Below are 14296 nucleotides of genomic sequence, written 5' to 3' on the forward strand. Positions count from 1 at the left end.
GATCACAAGGTCAAGAGATCAAGACCATCCTGGCCAACATGGTGAAACCCCGTCTCTACTAAAAATACAAACATTAGCTGGGCGTGGTGGTACACACCTGAAGTCCCAGCTACTCAGGAGACTGAGGCAGGAGAATCGCTTGAACCTCGGAGGCAGAGGTTGCAGTGAGCCAAGATCACTCCACTGTACTCCAGCCTGGTGACAGAGAGAGAGACTCTGTCTTAAAAAAAAAAAAAAAAAAAAAAGGAAAAGAAAAAGAAAAAATATATTCACAGAAGAGATGTATCTAGAGCAACTGGAGCAATAGAGAGGGCTGAGGATGAGGAGAAAATGGTGTTGGAGCCCAGGAGACAGAGGCTAAATCAGAGGTGAAGAAGAATGGGGGCATTTCACTCACAGAAAAGAACCACAACAGAGACAGGACTCATCACTGAGAATCCAGGAGCAGCCCTTAAAGTCCCAAAAAGACAATGTCTCAGAGGAGGAAGGGGAAGCCACAGCGATAGGGTCACTTGCTGACATCCTTCCGGATGTGCTATCACTGCGCAGAAGTCACTTCCACCACTGTGTTTTCCTGAGATAAGTCGGGGAGCCTGAGGGGCACAGAGAGGAGACACGAAGGACGGACGCTTGGTCCGCAGCGCTCTTCACATGCAGATGCACCTGTGTGCTGTGAGCTGCTGGGGGTTATAGAATGCCTTTGGTGGACAGAGGGAACCAGGTTGCAATGTAAGAACATTGTTATGAAGTTCTGGGAAACTGCCTTAAGATCTTTTCCAAGAGGGATACCTGGTTCTTCTCACCTAACTTGTTGGGTTTCCTTTTCTCTAAATATTCACTTCAAGTCTGGGCACTGTGGCTCATGTCTGTAATCCTAACACTTTGGGAGGCTGAAGCCGGACGATGGCTTCAGCCCAGCAATTCGAGACCAGCCTGGGCAACACAGCAAGATTCTGTCTTGACAAAAATAAATTAAAAATTAAAAATTAGCTAAGCATGGTGGTGCATGCCTGTGGTCCCAGCTACTGGGGAGGCAGGAGGATCACTTGAGCCTAGGGGCTCCAACGTACCCTGGGAAACAGAGCAAGACCCTGTCTCAAAACAAATACATGTGCACTTTAATACGTAAGGGCTGTCATAAAATTGTATAAGCCCCCACAACTCCAATTAGCCCCTCAGGAGCACAAATGTTTCTCTCTTCCCTTGCTCCACAGCCTTCTCTGGCTCTCTATTGCTCTCAGCAACCCAAATTGAACACCTGTCTGTAGAGAACTCCATTTTCCGTCAAACTTTTCGCTCAATAGTTACATTTTTAAAAATGTTTTGTAGTGGCTGGGCATGGTGGCTCACACCTGTAATCCCAGCACTTTGGGAGGCCGAGGCAGGCGGATCACCTGAGGTCGGGAGTTCGAGACTAGCCTGACCAACATGTAGAAACCCTGTCTTTATTTAAAAAAAAAAAAAAAGAAAAAGAAAAAAAGAAAAAAGAAAAAGAAAAGAAAAAAATGAAATAAATAAATAAATAAATAAATAATTTTTTAAAAAAAGAAGAAAGGCCGGGCGTGGTGGCTCAAGCCTGTAATCCCAGCACTTTGGGAGGCTGAGGCAGGTGGATCACGAGGTCAAGAGATCGAGACCATCCTGGTCAACATGGTGAAACCCCGTCTCTACTAAAAATACAAAAACATTAGCTGGGCATGGTGGCGCGTGCCTGTAATCCCAGCTACTCAGGAGGCTGAGGCAGGAGAATTGCCTGAACCCAGGAGGCGGAGGTTACGGTGAGCCGAGATCGCACCATTGCACTCCAGCCTGGGTAACAAGAGTGAAACTCCGTCTCAAAAAAAATGTTTTGTAGTGATGGAGATCTCGCTATGGTGCCCAGGCTGGTCTCAAACTTCTAGGCTCAAGCGATCCTCGGCCTTCCAAAGTGCTGGGATTACAGGCGTAAGCCACCACGCCTGGCTAAATTAAAAAAAAAAAAATTGGGTGCCGGGCACAATGGCTCACGCCTGTAATTCCAGCATTTTGGGAGGCCGAGGCAGGCGGATCACCTGAGGTCGGGAGTTCAAGACCAGCCTGGTCAACATGGAGAAACCCCCGTCTCTGGGAAAAAAAAAAAAAAAAAAAAAAAGAGATCAAGACCATCCTGGCCAAGAAGGTGAAACCTCATCGCTACTAAAAATACGAAACTTAGCTGGGCGTGGTGGCGCGCACCTGTAGTCCCAGCTACTTGGGAAGCTGCGAAAGGAGACTCGCTTGAACCCGGGAGGCGGAGGTTGCAGTGAGCTGAGATCGCGCCACTGCACTCCAGCCGGGCAACAGAGCGAGACTCCGTCTCAAAAAAAAAAAAAAAAAAATTGTAGGGATGGGGCGGGGAGAACTTACTATGTTGCCTAGGCTGGTCTCGAACCCCCTGGCTCAAGCAGTCCTCCCGCCTCGGCCTCCCAAAGTGCTGGGATTACGGGCGTGAGCCCCCGCACCGGGCAAACACTAATTTTCTAACGTGGCAGATACCACCTCCTCCTGGGATTCTTCCCAGCCCCGCCTTCCTGCCACTCAGGCCCCGACTCGCTTTAACACACTAGCCCAATCTCCGCCTCTTACGTAAGGCACCGCCCACTCGCCCAGGCCTCCGTGGGAGGGCGTGGCCTTCCCGCAATCCTGAAACCCATTGGCTGTCGCTTCGCTGGCGGGGCACGGGTACGGGAGCCGGGCGGGCACGTTCCGAACCGTGGCTGAGGCGGCGGCGGCGGCGGCGGCTGCAGCGAAGGATGCACCCGGCAGGCTTGGCGGCGGCGGCGGGGACGCCCCGGCTGCGTAAGTGGCGTACGTGGCCGGCGGAGATCAGGAGGGCGGGCCGGCGGGCGGGCGGGGGCGTGGCGGGACGGCCGCGGCGGTTGGCGAGGGCGCTGCAGGTCGGAGGTCACGAGATCAAGGATCTGGAACCCCGAGGTGTGCGCAGCGCTGGGATGCCAGGTCCGGGTAGGGGGCGCCTTGGGGGGCGATTCTTTAGGAAATTCCTTTAGAAGAAAACAACTTGGGACAGGAAAGACTGCGATATGCAGACAAATGCAACTTCCATTCATCTGCAGTTAGCGATCCGCCCTCCCCTGCTCCCCAGCTTTCCGTGGCTTCCCAATGCCCGCCTGCTGCCGCCCACACTCTTAGGGCAGCTTCTTGCTCCCCTGTGAGCGCAGAGGGCCATGCCCGCCGCTCATTTAAGAAGCGAACCTGTATTTATTGTTCTGTAGGCTCCTTTTCCTGTCTCTGAATTTGTCTGTTTACGCTCTTCATGGCCGTAAGTGTGCTGTTTCAGCCTAACTTGCTTCAACTCTCATGTGCCAGGCCCTGCGCTGGAATATGGGTATGGGTACAGTGGTAACCAACATAGCCCTGGTCCTTGCAACTTTACAGCTCAGAGTTTGGAGGGAGGAGAGATGCTTAACTACAAGGAAACTAGCCAACAAGTTAATGGTGAGGGCAGGGCGCAGTGGCTCACGCCTGTAATCCCAACACTTTGGGAGGCCGAAGCGGGCGGATCCCTTGAGACCAGGAGTTCGAGACCACCCGGGCAACATGGTGAAACCCTGTCTCTACTAAAAATACAAAATTAGCCGGGTGTGGTGGCGGGCACCTGTAATCCCAGCTACACGGGAGGCTGAGGCAGAAGAATCGGTTGAAACCGGAAGATGGAGGTTGCAGTAAGCCGAGACAGCGTGATTACACTCCAGCCTGGGCAAGAGTGAGACTCCATCTCAAAAAAAAAAAAAAAAAAAAAAAAAGGCCGGGCACGGTGGTGCGTGCCTGTAGTCCCAGCTACTCGGGAGGCTAAGGCTGGAGGATTGCTTGAGTCCAGGAGTTCTGGGCTGTAGTGCTATGCTCATCGTGTGTCCACAGTAAGTTCACCATCAACATGGTGACCTCCCGGGAACAGGGGACCGACCACCAGGTTGCCTAAGGAGGGGTGAACCAGCCCACGTCGGAAACGGTGCAGGTCAAAACTCCTGTGCTGATCAGTAGTGGGATGGTGCCTGTGAATAGCCACTGCACTCCAGCCTGGGCAACATAGCAAGACCCTCTCTCTGAAAACAAAATTAAATTTAAAAATTTTTCAAAAAAGATAATTGGGGGATTAGTAAAGGCTGTAAAAGGAAGGATCCAGGATGTGACTGGGGGTTGGGGAGGCCTCTCTGTAAAGCAAGAAGGTGTGCTGTGCTGTTCCTCCCTTCAGCCATTACTCCATGCCTGGCTGGCCCTGTGGTGGTGATGTGGGGGCTACAGCAGTGCCCAGACAGCCCCTGTCCCTATCCTCATGGAGCTGCCAGGACCAAAAACAGCAGCAGGCTCCAGCAGTAGAGCTGCTGTGAGAGTGGCCCAGGCAGAAGGGTCGGGGCCGGGATGAGGGAGGCCCAGGCAGAGGGGTCGGGGCCGGGATGAGGGAGGCCCAGGCAGAGGGGTCGGGGCCAGGATGAGGGAGGCCCAGGCAGAGGGGTCGGGGCTGGGATGGGGGTGCCCAGGCAGAGGGGTCAGGGCTAGGATGGAGATGTTGTGGGAGCCAAGGAGGCATGTGACCCAGCTTAGGGTGTCAGTGCAGCTTCTGATGGTGAAGAGTTACCGAGGAGAAGGAGATTTGTGGTGGAAGAGAAAAGCAGGCTGGGTGCAGTGGCTTACACTTGTGATCCCAGCATTTTGGAAAGTCAAGGTGGACGATCACTTGGGGCCAGGAGTTCAAGACCAGCTTGGGTAACATAGTGAAATCCCATCTCTACTAAAAATACAAAAAATTAGCCGGGCGTGGTGGCATGTGCCTGTATTCCCAGCTACTTAGGAGGCTGAGGCTTTAGAATCACTTGAACCTGGGAGACAGGTTGCAGTGGGCCGAGATCGCACCAGCCTGAGCGACAGAGCAAGACTTTGTCTCAAAAAAGGGTGATCCGCCTGCCTCAGCCTCCCAAATGCTCAGCCGACCAGCCTGGCCAACATGGTGAAGCCCTGTCTCTAGTAAAAAGACAAAAAATTAGCCAGGTGTGGGGGCACGCACCAGTAATCCCAGCTACTGGGTTGCATTCAAGGTTGCAATGAGCTGTGATCACATCGCTGCACTCCAGCCTGGGCAAACAGTGAGACTCTGTCTCAAAAAGCAAAAATAAAAAGATCACTCTGGCTGCCCATTGGAGAGGCTGGTGGCAGTGAGAATGGATAGAAGGACCAGGTAGGACACTTAGGTCAGGTGTGAGTTGGCAGTCTGAGACGGGAGGGTGACGTTGAGACATGGTGAGCGAGAACCATGACTGGTTGATTGGATGTCAGGCAGAAGGGGAATCAGGGTTTGGGCATGGAGGTTAGGGCCCCAGGGTCAGCCAGAGGGAGTGCCAGGAAGTGGCCAGACCTGCATCTGGAGCCAGGAGACAAGTGGTGCCTAGAGACAGAGCCCAGAATCTAAACGCACACTGTGGCCAGGAGAGCTGGGGTGTGGGTGTGGTGGCCCTGGGTGAGAGACAGAGGACAAGCGCAAGGGTGGAAAATGAAGTCACACATTTTAGGAAGCTAGGAATGCATGGTCGAATGGGAAGGAGCCATGGAGAGACCATCAGCTCCATGAAGGCAGGAGTTTTGGTTTTGTTTTGTTTTATTTGAGATGGAATCCCGCTCTGTCACCCAGGCTGGAGTGCAATGGCATGATCTCAGCTCACTGCAATCTCTGCCTCCTGAGTTCAAGCAATTCTCCTGCCTCAGCCTCCTGATTACAAGCATATCCCACCACGCCCAGCTAATTTTTGTATTTTTAGTAGAGACAGGGCTTCACCATGTTGGTCAGGCTGGTCTTGAACTCCTGACCTCAGGTGATCCACCTGCCTTGGACTCCCAAAGTGCTGGGATTACAGGCATGAGCCACCACACCTGGCCAAGTTTGGGGTTTTTATTCATTGCTATATCCACCTTGCCCATGGCAGAGCCCTAACACAGAGGGAGATGCTCAGTAGACGCCTGTGGAGTCAGACAGGTAAGAAGAGAAAGTGCTCCTTAAGTGTCCTGGACTCAGAAAGTTGGAGGTTGGCATTCGGGACACTGGTACCAAATGCCACTGAGGGCTTGAGTCAGACAAGTGGAATTTCGTAGTGTAGCTGGGGGCACTTAGGAGGCCTGGTGGGAGCAGAGCCCTGAATGCCAAGAGCTGATGGACTGACAGGGAGGGCGGAAGAGCTCACACCAAAGCATTCAGGAAGCTAGCCCTTCTAGCCAGAAGTGGGAGAGAGAGGCTGGGCCCAGTGACTCACACCTGTAATCCCAGCACTTTGGGAGGCCGAGGCAGGCAGATCACTTGAGGCCAGGAATTCGAGACCAGCCTGGCCAACATGGCGAAACCCTGTCTACTAAAAATACAGAAATTGGCTGGATGGGGTTGGGGGGCACCTGTAATCCCAGCTACTTGGGAGGCTGAGGCAGGAAAATCGCTTGAACCTGGGAGGCGGAGGCTGCAGTGAGCTGAGATCATGCCACTGCACTCCAGCCTGGGAGACAAGAGTGAGACTCTGTCAAAAATAAAAAAGAAGTAGTAGGGGAGAGAAAAGGGAAGTGGGGCTTGCGGAGAGACCGGGGTCTGCAGGCTACAAATAATTGAGAGGAAGAGCTCAAGGCTAGTAGTTGATCAGGAGTGACACGGATGAACTGCTTTTTATGGGACCAAGGAGTTTATGAGCGTCACAACAGCTTTGCAAGGGGGGACATTTAACTCTTATGTAGAGGAGAATGTCCAGTTGCAAAGTCATGACGTGGATAATTCGATTCCTCTCCCCACGCCCGCTGTCATCTGACCACCCATTCCCTGTTCTCCATTGTGTCTGCAATAAAGCCTGGCACATAGTAGGATCACAGCAGATATTTGCAGGGTAGCATTGCTTATTGATTAGGAGCAGAGGCCCTGGACGCAGAGTGTGGGGTTCAAATCCCGCCTCCCCATCTTCTCCATCTCAGTACACAGCACTCCCACTTGCTGCATTACTCAAACCAGAATCTGTGGAGACAGCGTTGGTTCCTCCCTTTTTTTTTTTTTTTTTTTTGAGACGGAGTCCCATTCTGTCTCACAGGCTGGAGTGCAGTGGTGCGATCTTGGCTCACTGCATCCTCTGCCTCCTGGGTTCAAGTGATTTTCCTGCCTCAGCCTCCCCAGTAGCTGGGATTACAGGCACTTGCCACCATGCCCGGGTAATTTTTTATATTTTTAGTAGAGACAAGGTTTCACCATGTTGACCAGGCTGTTCTCGAACTCCTGACCTCAAGTGATCCATCCGCCTAGGTCTCCCAAGGTTCTGGGATTACAAGCAGTAAGTCACTGTGCCCAGCCTCCTCCCACTTCTTAACACACCTCCACTGAGCACGCCTCCAGCAAGTCCTGTCCCCATTACCTCTGAAACTGATCTGGAAATAGCCCATTCCCCTTTTACAACCCAGTCCTGTCTGCCATGGTCTCCCACCTGGACCGCCCCAGCAGCCTCCTTTCTCCCTTCCCTGCCCACCCCTCATCTGTTCCCCACATGAGGCCACGGGGACCTTTTAAAAACTTTTGAAACCTGGCTCTCATACTATGACTTTGGGCAAGGGCGTGGGCCTCTTTAGGGCCTGCTTTTCTCATCTGTAAAATGGGGATGATGATAGCATTGGCAATTGGCAGAAACAGGGTGGTTGTGAAAATGAAATGAGTTCATCCGCAGGATTATTGTAATATTTATAAGGCACAGCAGGGCCGGGCTCCTGCTCTGCCACTTACTCAGTTTGGCCCTTTGCACAAGTCATTTTAACTGTCTGGGCCTTGGTTTCCACACCTGTAAATTTGGGGTGGATGGGTGGGCAGATGTGTGGGTGGATGGGTAGATGGATGGATTGATGGATAAATGGGTGGGTGGATGAATGGATGGATAGATGAATGTATCAGTGGATGGATAGTTGGCTAGATGGGTGGGTAGATGGATGGATGGATAGGTGGATAGATGGATGAATAGATGAGTGAGTGGATAAATGGGTGGATGGATAGATGAATGCATTTGGAGATGGATAGTTGGCTAGATGGGTGGGTGGATGGATGGATGGATAGGTGAATAGATGAGTGAGTGGATAAATGGGTGGATGGATAGATGAATACATCAGGAGAAGGATAGTTGGCTAGATGGATGGGTGGGTGGGTGGATGGCAGAGCCTGCACCTGACAATCCATCTGACGTTGAAGCCAGTCTCTAATGGTGACACCACCCTCCACTGCAGCAGGAGCAGGAGGCAGAGCTGCAGGATGAATGAGGCTTGCCAGGCCTCCCTTACCTATCCTGTGTCCCCAGCGCCCCTCCACCCTTTTCCCTTGCAGCCTCGAAGCGAAGGATCCCTGTGTCTCAGCCGGGCATGGCTGACCCACACCAGCTTTTCGATGACACAAGTTCAGCCCAGAGCCGGGGCTATGGGGCTCAGCGGGCACCTGGAGACCTAAGCTATCCTGCAGCCTCCGCCACGCCCCAGGCAGCCTTCCTGGCTGACCCCGTGTCCAACATGGCCATGGCCTATGGGAGCAGCCTGGCTGCGCAGGGCAAGGAACTGGTGGATAAAAACGTGAGTGGCCGGGGCTGGCGGGGGTAGGGGGACACATGGGGCCACAGGGCCTCAGGTTTGAGCTCTGCCTCCCCAGATCGACCGCTTCATCCCCGTCACCAAGCTCAAGTATTACTTTGCTGTGGACACCATGTATGTGGGCAGAAAGCTGGGCCTGCTGTTCTTCCCCTACCTCCACCAGGTCAGCACCCCCAGGGGAATGTGGGTGTGCGGTGGGCCGGTGGGGGCGGGTGTGGGTTGGGGCCTGAAGATTCACCTCGAGGAAGGGTGGGAGGGGCCTGGCTCTGAGGGTCCTGCCCATTCCCCATCACCACAGGACTGGGAGGTGCAATACCAACAGGACACGCCGGTGGCCCCCCGCTTTGACGTCAATGCCCCAGACCTCTACATTCCAGGTTTCACCCTCCGCCTCCCCTGCACCCCCCCCATCTTCTGGGCCTGTCTGGGGTGGGTGTGTGGGTACCTGGAGACCGAGGGTGATTCCTCCTCTGATGACCAGTGTCTGTGTGCGTGCCTCCCACAGCGATGGCTTTCATCACCTACGTTTTGGTGGCTGGTCTTGCGCTGGGGACCCAGGATAGGTAAGGGAGGCCTGGGACATGCCAAGTAGGGTGGGGTTTGGGAAGCCCATGGTTGGTCAGGAAAATCTCAGTTCCAAGGTCTCAGTTCCCTTCTCGGGAAAGCCCCACCTTGCTCCCAGGTGGCCCAAGATACAGCCCTCAGGATCACCACCAGCATCACCCTCAGCTCCTCCCTCTCCTTCCTGCCCAAACGCCTTGCATCACCACCCCCTGTGCTGGGTGACCCTCTCCATCCACGCTTCCTCTTGGCCTCTACTACCAGACCCATCCTCATCCTCGCTGTGTCCTCACCGGCTCCCCGCTACACCCCTACTCCAGCAGCAGTCAGGATGGTCCTGTCTGAGGTGCAGGCCTGGCCACAGCCCATCCTGCCCCGCCCTGCTGTCCATGGCTCCCAGTCAGGCCCCAGTTCCTGGGCCTGGTGCTGCCTCTCCCACCGCGCGCTCCGGTCCTGTTCCTTTCCTCCAGAGGGCTGGCGCTGTCTCCTGGGACCTTGGCACATCCACTTCCCTCTGCCCGGGAGCATGTTCCCCTCCCCCACTGCCGAGCATGGACTCCATTCCAGCGTCACTTCCTCGGGGAAACCTTCCTGCCCCCCAGGCTAGGTCAGGCCTCTCCTCTTGCTCGCACCGCCCTGTTCACTTCCTTTGTGGCACTGAACACATCTGTCATTAACTGACTGGTGAGGCCCTGGGGATGTGGCCGAGGCCAAGGGCTTTGTCCCTGACCAGGTCCTTCCTGCAGGCTTTGGCTCCGTGTCCTCTCTCCTGGGAAGCCCTCCCTGACACTTGCCTCCTGACTGTGTCAGGCACAGCCCCCTGTGACTCCAGCCCTGCCCACTGTAGGTGTCACTGTCTAGGGAGAGGTCTGCCATCCTCCCTGGATGGGATTTCCATGGGAATAGGATAGTGCCCAGATCCATCTGGGTCACTGCCGGGTGTCCGGCCCCACCCAACACAGGGCTGTCCCCAGGGGGGTGCTGGGAGTCGGCGGTCTGAACAGGTCAACCAAGTGGCAGGATTTGCTGTCTGCAGGTTCTCTCCAGACCTCCTGGGGCTGCAGGCAAGCTCAGCCCTGGCCTGGCTGACCCTGGAGGTGCTGGCCATCCTGCTCAGCCTCTATCTGGTCACTGTCAACACTGACCTCACCACCATTGACCTGGTGGCTTTCCTGGGCTACAAATATGTCGGGTGAGTATCCCTGCCCTTCCTGCCAGCTGCAGCCCTTGGGCCTCGTCCTCACACAGCCTCCTCTCCCTCCCCCAGGATGATCGGCGGGGTCCTCATGGGCCTGCTCTTCGGGAAGATTGGCTACTACCTGGTGCTGGGCTGGTGCTGCGTGTCCATCTTTGTGTTCATGGTGAGCTGGGGCTCAGGGCGGATGAGGCTGAGGGCACAAGCGCCCCGGAGGGCATCCAAGCAGAGGATGTCAGGTGTGGGGTTCAGACCAGAGACACGTTGCTGAACTGAGGGGCCCTGGAGTGGCTGTCCAGCCTCGGGGGTCAGAAGAGGAGGTATCCTGAGCCCTGGAAGAAGAGATGCCAGCCAGGCTGCTAGAGGCTGGGGATCCCCAGCACATAGGCTCCAGGCTGGGCTCTCACTGTCATTCCACTCTCCTTACATGGGGGCTTTCCTGCCAGAGTTTCCCTGGAAGGGGATTCTCTAGAGCCCTTCCAGCTGGAGTCAGGGGTGCTGGTGAAGAGCACTGGGGTCTGCAGGCCAGCCTGGACTCCAAGCTTAGTTGGATCCTTGACAAATCACTTACTCTCTTTAAACTCAGTTTCCCCGTTCGTGAAATGGGATGATGATACTTGCACCCCAAGGTGCTGGGAGGATTCAGTGTGAGCATGTGAGAAGCAGAGGGCAGACCATGTTGGCTGGTGGGCCAGGGCGGACCTTCGGACAAACTTTAAGTGTCATCATTTAAAAGTTTAGGCCAGGCGCGTGACTCACATCTGTGATAATAGCACTTTTTTTTTTATACTGGAGTGCAATGGCATGATCTCGGCTCACTGTGACCTCTGCCTCCTAGGTTGAAGCAATTCTCCTGCCTCAGCCTCCCGAGTAGCTGGGATTACAGGTGCGCACCACCACACCCAGCTAATTTTTGTATTTTTAGTAGAGATGGGGTTTCACCATGTTGGCCAGGCTGGTCTTGAACTCCTGACCTCATGATCTGCCTGCCTCAGCCTCCCGAAGTGCTGGGATTACAGGCATGAGCCACCACGCCCAGTCGATCCCAGCACTTTGGGAGGCTGAGGCAGGAGGATCACTGGAGACCAGGAGCTTGATACCAGCCTGGGCAACATAGAAAGACACCATCTCTAAAATTGTTTTTTTAATTAGCCAAGCGTGGCAGTGTGCACCTGTAGTCCCAGCTACTCGGGAAGCTGTGGTGTGAGGATCACTTGAGTCTGGGAGGTTGAGGCTGCAGTGAACCAAGGGTCACACCACTGCAGTCCAGCCTGGCAGACAGGGCGAGACCCCGTCCTTTAATAAAAATAAAGATAGCATTCCGGTGTGTCTTCAGAAATTGCCATGTGGCAAACATAAGAGGGTGACAGTAGCCAGGGCCACGTCTCCCATGCCCTCAGGCTAGGTGTCCACCGTGAAGTCCCCCTTCACCCGCTCCTAGACCTTGCCTGGCATTTGAGTGTGGAACCTTGTATTTTATTCACAGGGCCTGGGGAGGAGCAAGTCCTCACCCTGTTGGGAGGTTTGGAAACTGAGGCCCCCGGGAGCAGAAACCTGAGGCTGCAGAGGGCCAGGAACTTGTCCCCGGCTGCCTGGGGCTTCTAAGCAGAGGCTGGAAGCGTGTCCACGCTCTCACCCTGGCCCAGAGGGCTCAAGGGTAAACCCCTGATTCCCTTCTTCCTTCCCCCGCAGATCCGGACCCTGCGGCTGAAGATCTTGGCAGAGGCAGCGGCTGAGGGGGTCCCGGTGCGTGAGGCCCGGAACCAGCTGCGCATGTACCTGACCATGGCGGTGGCGGCGGCACAGCCTCTGCTCATGTACTGGCTCACCTTCCACCTGGTGCGGTGAGCACGCTCACTGAGCCTCCCGATGCTGCTGCTGCTGCTGCTGCTGGGGGCCACTGTGGCCGCCGGACTCATCTCCCGCCTGCAGGCCCCAGGGTCCACCCTGTTTGGGCACAGGCGCCGCCCCCATCCCAAGTCCTGCTGAACCCTGCCCCCAACCCAAGGTGCTGAGAGATCTCCAGCTGCACAGGCCACCACTCCAGGGCGTGGCCACTGTTACAGAAACAATAAACCCTGATGGTCATGAGCAGCCTCTCCTTGGCCACCTGTACAGATGGGCAGGGCGCCTGGCTGCCTGCATGGGCAGGCCCAGCCTGGGGCAGGGGGCAGGGAGCTGGGGATGAGCCTGAGCAGGCACCACGCTGACCAGTGGCAGAAGGCAGAGAGGAAGGTTTAATGAGCCCTTCCCAGGCCCCTTCAGTGGGGAGCCTCCTTCTTCTTGCCCTTCTCCTCCTTCTTCTTCACTTTGGGCTTCTTGGTCTTGCCCAGCGTGTTCTCCTGCTGCTTGCAGCCAGCAGCTTGGGGCTGTGGGACCGAGGGCAGGAGTGGGAGAGAAGAGATTGTTCTGGGCTGGAAGTGAGACTGGGGGACCCCCTTCCCCTGGCCCCAGCGCTGGGACGCTTCTCTGGGGTGCAGGGCACATGCTTGGGGTGCTGGCAAGAGCCTCTTACCTTCACATCCGTGTCCGAGTCGCTGGAGCTGCTGCTGGAGTCTGAAGAGCTGTGGCGGCCTTGCTGGATGGAGGTGTGGCAATGAGGCAGGGCCCCTATCCATCCGCTGAAGTTGGAAGCCCACGGCAGACCCTGGGGTCGGGGGCAATCCCACCCGTCCCACCCCTCCACAGCTGGTGGTGAGGCGACTTACCTTTGAACTAGGATCTCCCCCTGCCTCTGATCGGCCCTGAACTTTGTGGGGACTGAGCTTGGGGTCTCCCCCATGGCCCACACCCACACCAGGCTTTTGGGAGGTGGGCTCCAGGGCTGCGAAGAGAAGTTGGGTGGTTGGTGCAGGCAGTGTCTGGGCTTGAGTCCGGCCCCCTGCACCTCCAGTCCACACTCCAGCAGCTCACCTGCTCCCAGGTCGAACTCCATGGCAGTGAGAGATGTGTCCCAAAGGCTAAGGGTCCTGCAGAGGAGGACGGCAGGGGGAGGAGCGCTGAGACCTGCCCATTGGAGGAATGCTGAGCCGCCCCACCCGACCTCTGTCCTGGTCCTCAGCCCTGATTCACTGCGGGCACCACCCAGCGTTTCCTCTGTGAGAAGTAGGGGAGATGGACAGCTGACTGCCACCCCCCAGCCTTGGTGCCTGAGGGGAGGCTGACTGAGGGGGGCTCTGTGGATGGCATTCAGGGAGCTGCAGGTTTCCCCCCAAAGCTCAGATGCTGGTTCTTTAAGAGGGAGGTGCTGCCCCGCCTTCCCGGGTACTGCGACAAAACAGCCTCTTCTGCCCGCTTTAACAAGCCGGGCGCTGCTGCAGGGGCGTCTCAAGTTCTAACTCGCCCCCACAGCCCCTCCACTTGGTGAGCAGCATCTGAGGGGTGAGGGGCGTAGGCTTGGAGCCAGCCTGCTACACTAGATGCCAGCTGTATCACTTAACAGCAGGGTGGCCGGGCGCGGTGGCTCAAGCCTGTAATCCCAGCACTTTGGGAGGCCGAGGCGGGTGGATCACGAGGTCAACAGATCGAGACCATCCTGGTCAACACGGTGAAACCCCGTCTCTACTAAAAATACAAAAAATTAGCGGGGCATGGTGGCGTGTGCTTGTAATCCCAGATACTCAGGAGGCTGAGGCAGGAGAATTGCCTGAACCCAGGAGGTGGAGGTTGCGGTGAGCCAAGATTGCGCCATTGCACTCCAGCCTGGGTAACAAGAGTGAAACTCCGTCCCAAAGGGGTAAAAAAAAAAAAAAAAAAAAAAAAAACAGCAGGGTGACCTCAGGAAAAGTTGCTTCACCTCTGCCTCAATTTCCTCATCTGTAAATGACAGCTACCCCATGGGATTGATGTGAGTCAGATCAGTCAATTTCCTAGAATGGTGTCTGGCATGAAGTATTGATAATGTGTTGGGTTTAAAAATAATAATAA

General features: G+C 55.5%; 2 protein-coding genes across 5 annotated transcripts; one reads left to right on the plus strand and one right to left on the minus strand.

Annotated features, from left to right (window-relative positions):
- Positions 1 to 2691: 2691 nt before the first annotated feature.
- Positions 2692 to 12460, plus strand: YIF1B (Yip1 interacting factor homolog B, membrane trafficking protein). Of its 4 annotated transcripts, none has more exons than XM_032248913.1 (8): positions 2692 to 2817; positions 8357 to 8595; positions 8672 to 8776; positions 8912 to 8990; positions 9119 to 9176; positions 10211 to 10366; positions 10442 to 10535; positions 12062 to 12460. In XM_032248913.1, exons 1-8 carry the CDS (start codon positions 2772 to 2774, stop codon positions 12215 to 12217), a joined length of 933 nt encoding a protein of 310 aa, XP_032104804.1. In that variant the 5' UTR covers positions 2692 to 2771; the 3' UTR covers positions 12218 to 12460. The 4 variants fall into 4 exon arrangements, with proteins under 4 accessions (XP_032104804.1, XP_032104803.1, XP_032104806.1 ...); XM_032248912.1 differs by having other exon boundaries at positions 2697 to 2826; XM_032248915.1 differs by lacking the exon at positions 2692 to 2817 and adding an exon at positions 2874 to 2952.
- A 123-nt stretch (positions 12461 to 12583) lies between these two features.
- CUNH19orf33 (chromosome unknown C19orf33 homolog) lies at positions 12584 to 13371 on the minus strand. Its single transcript, XM_032248920.1, has 4 exons — positions 13283 to 13371; positions 13078 to 13193; positions 12885 to 12947; positions 12584 to 12738 (listed from the first exon to the last, which is right to left on the minus strand). The coding sequence occupies exons 1-4, from the start codon at positions 13302 to 13304 to the stop codon at positions 12631 to 12633; spliced, it is 309 nt and encodes a 102-aa protein (XP_032104811.1). The 5' UTR covers positions 13305 to 13371; the 3' UTR covers positions 12584 to 12630.
- Between the last annotated feature and the right edge of the window lie 925 nt (positions 13372 to 14296).

This window comes from Sapajus apella, unplaced genomic scaffold, assembly GCF_009761245.1.
Source record: "Sapajus apella isolate SASKATOON/1434 unplaced genomic scaffold, GSC_monkey_1.0 scaffold68, whole genome shotgun sequence".
Lineage (NCBI taxonomy): Eukaryota > Metazoa > Chordata > Mammalia > Primates > Cebidae > Sapajus > Sapajus apella.

What these genes read in the sequence shown, in the direction of transcription:
- CUNH19orf33 (XM_032248920.1), bottom strand. Translation starts at nt 13,304, where the DNA reads ATGGAGTTCGACCTGGGAGCAG. An exon ending in GGAGTTCGACCTGGGAGCAG is followed by an intron (nt 13,194 to 13,282) that starts GTGAGCTGCTGG and finishes TTCTCTTCGCAG; the next exon opens with CCCTGGAGCCCACCTCCCAA. An exon ending in GGGGAGATCCTAGTTCAAAG is followed by an intron (nt 12,948 to 13,077) that starts GTAAGTCGCCTC and finishes ACCTCCATCCAG; the next exon opens with CAAGGCCGCCACAGCTCTTC.
- YIF1B (XM_032248912.1), top strand. Translation starts at nt 2,772, where the DNA reads ATGCACCCGGCAGGCTTGGCGGCGGCGGCGGGGACGCCCCGGCTGCGT. An exon ending in GCGCTGGGGACCCAGGATAG is followed by an intron (nt 9,177 to 10,210) that starts GTAAGGGAGGCC and finishes TGCTGTCTGCAG; the next exon opens with GTTCTCTCCAGACCTCCTGG. An exon ending in CTGGGCTACAAATATGTCGG is followed by an intron (nt 10,367 to 10,441) that starts GTGAGTATCCCT and finishes TCCCTCCCCCAG; the next exon opens with GATGATCGGCGGGGTCCTCA.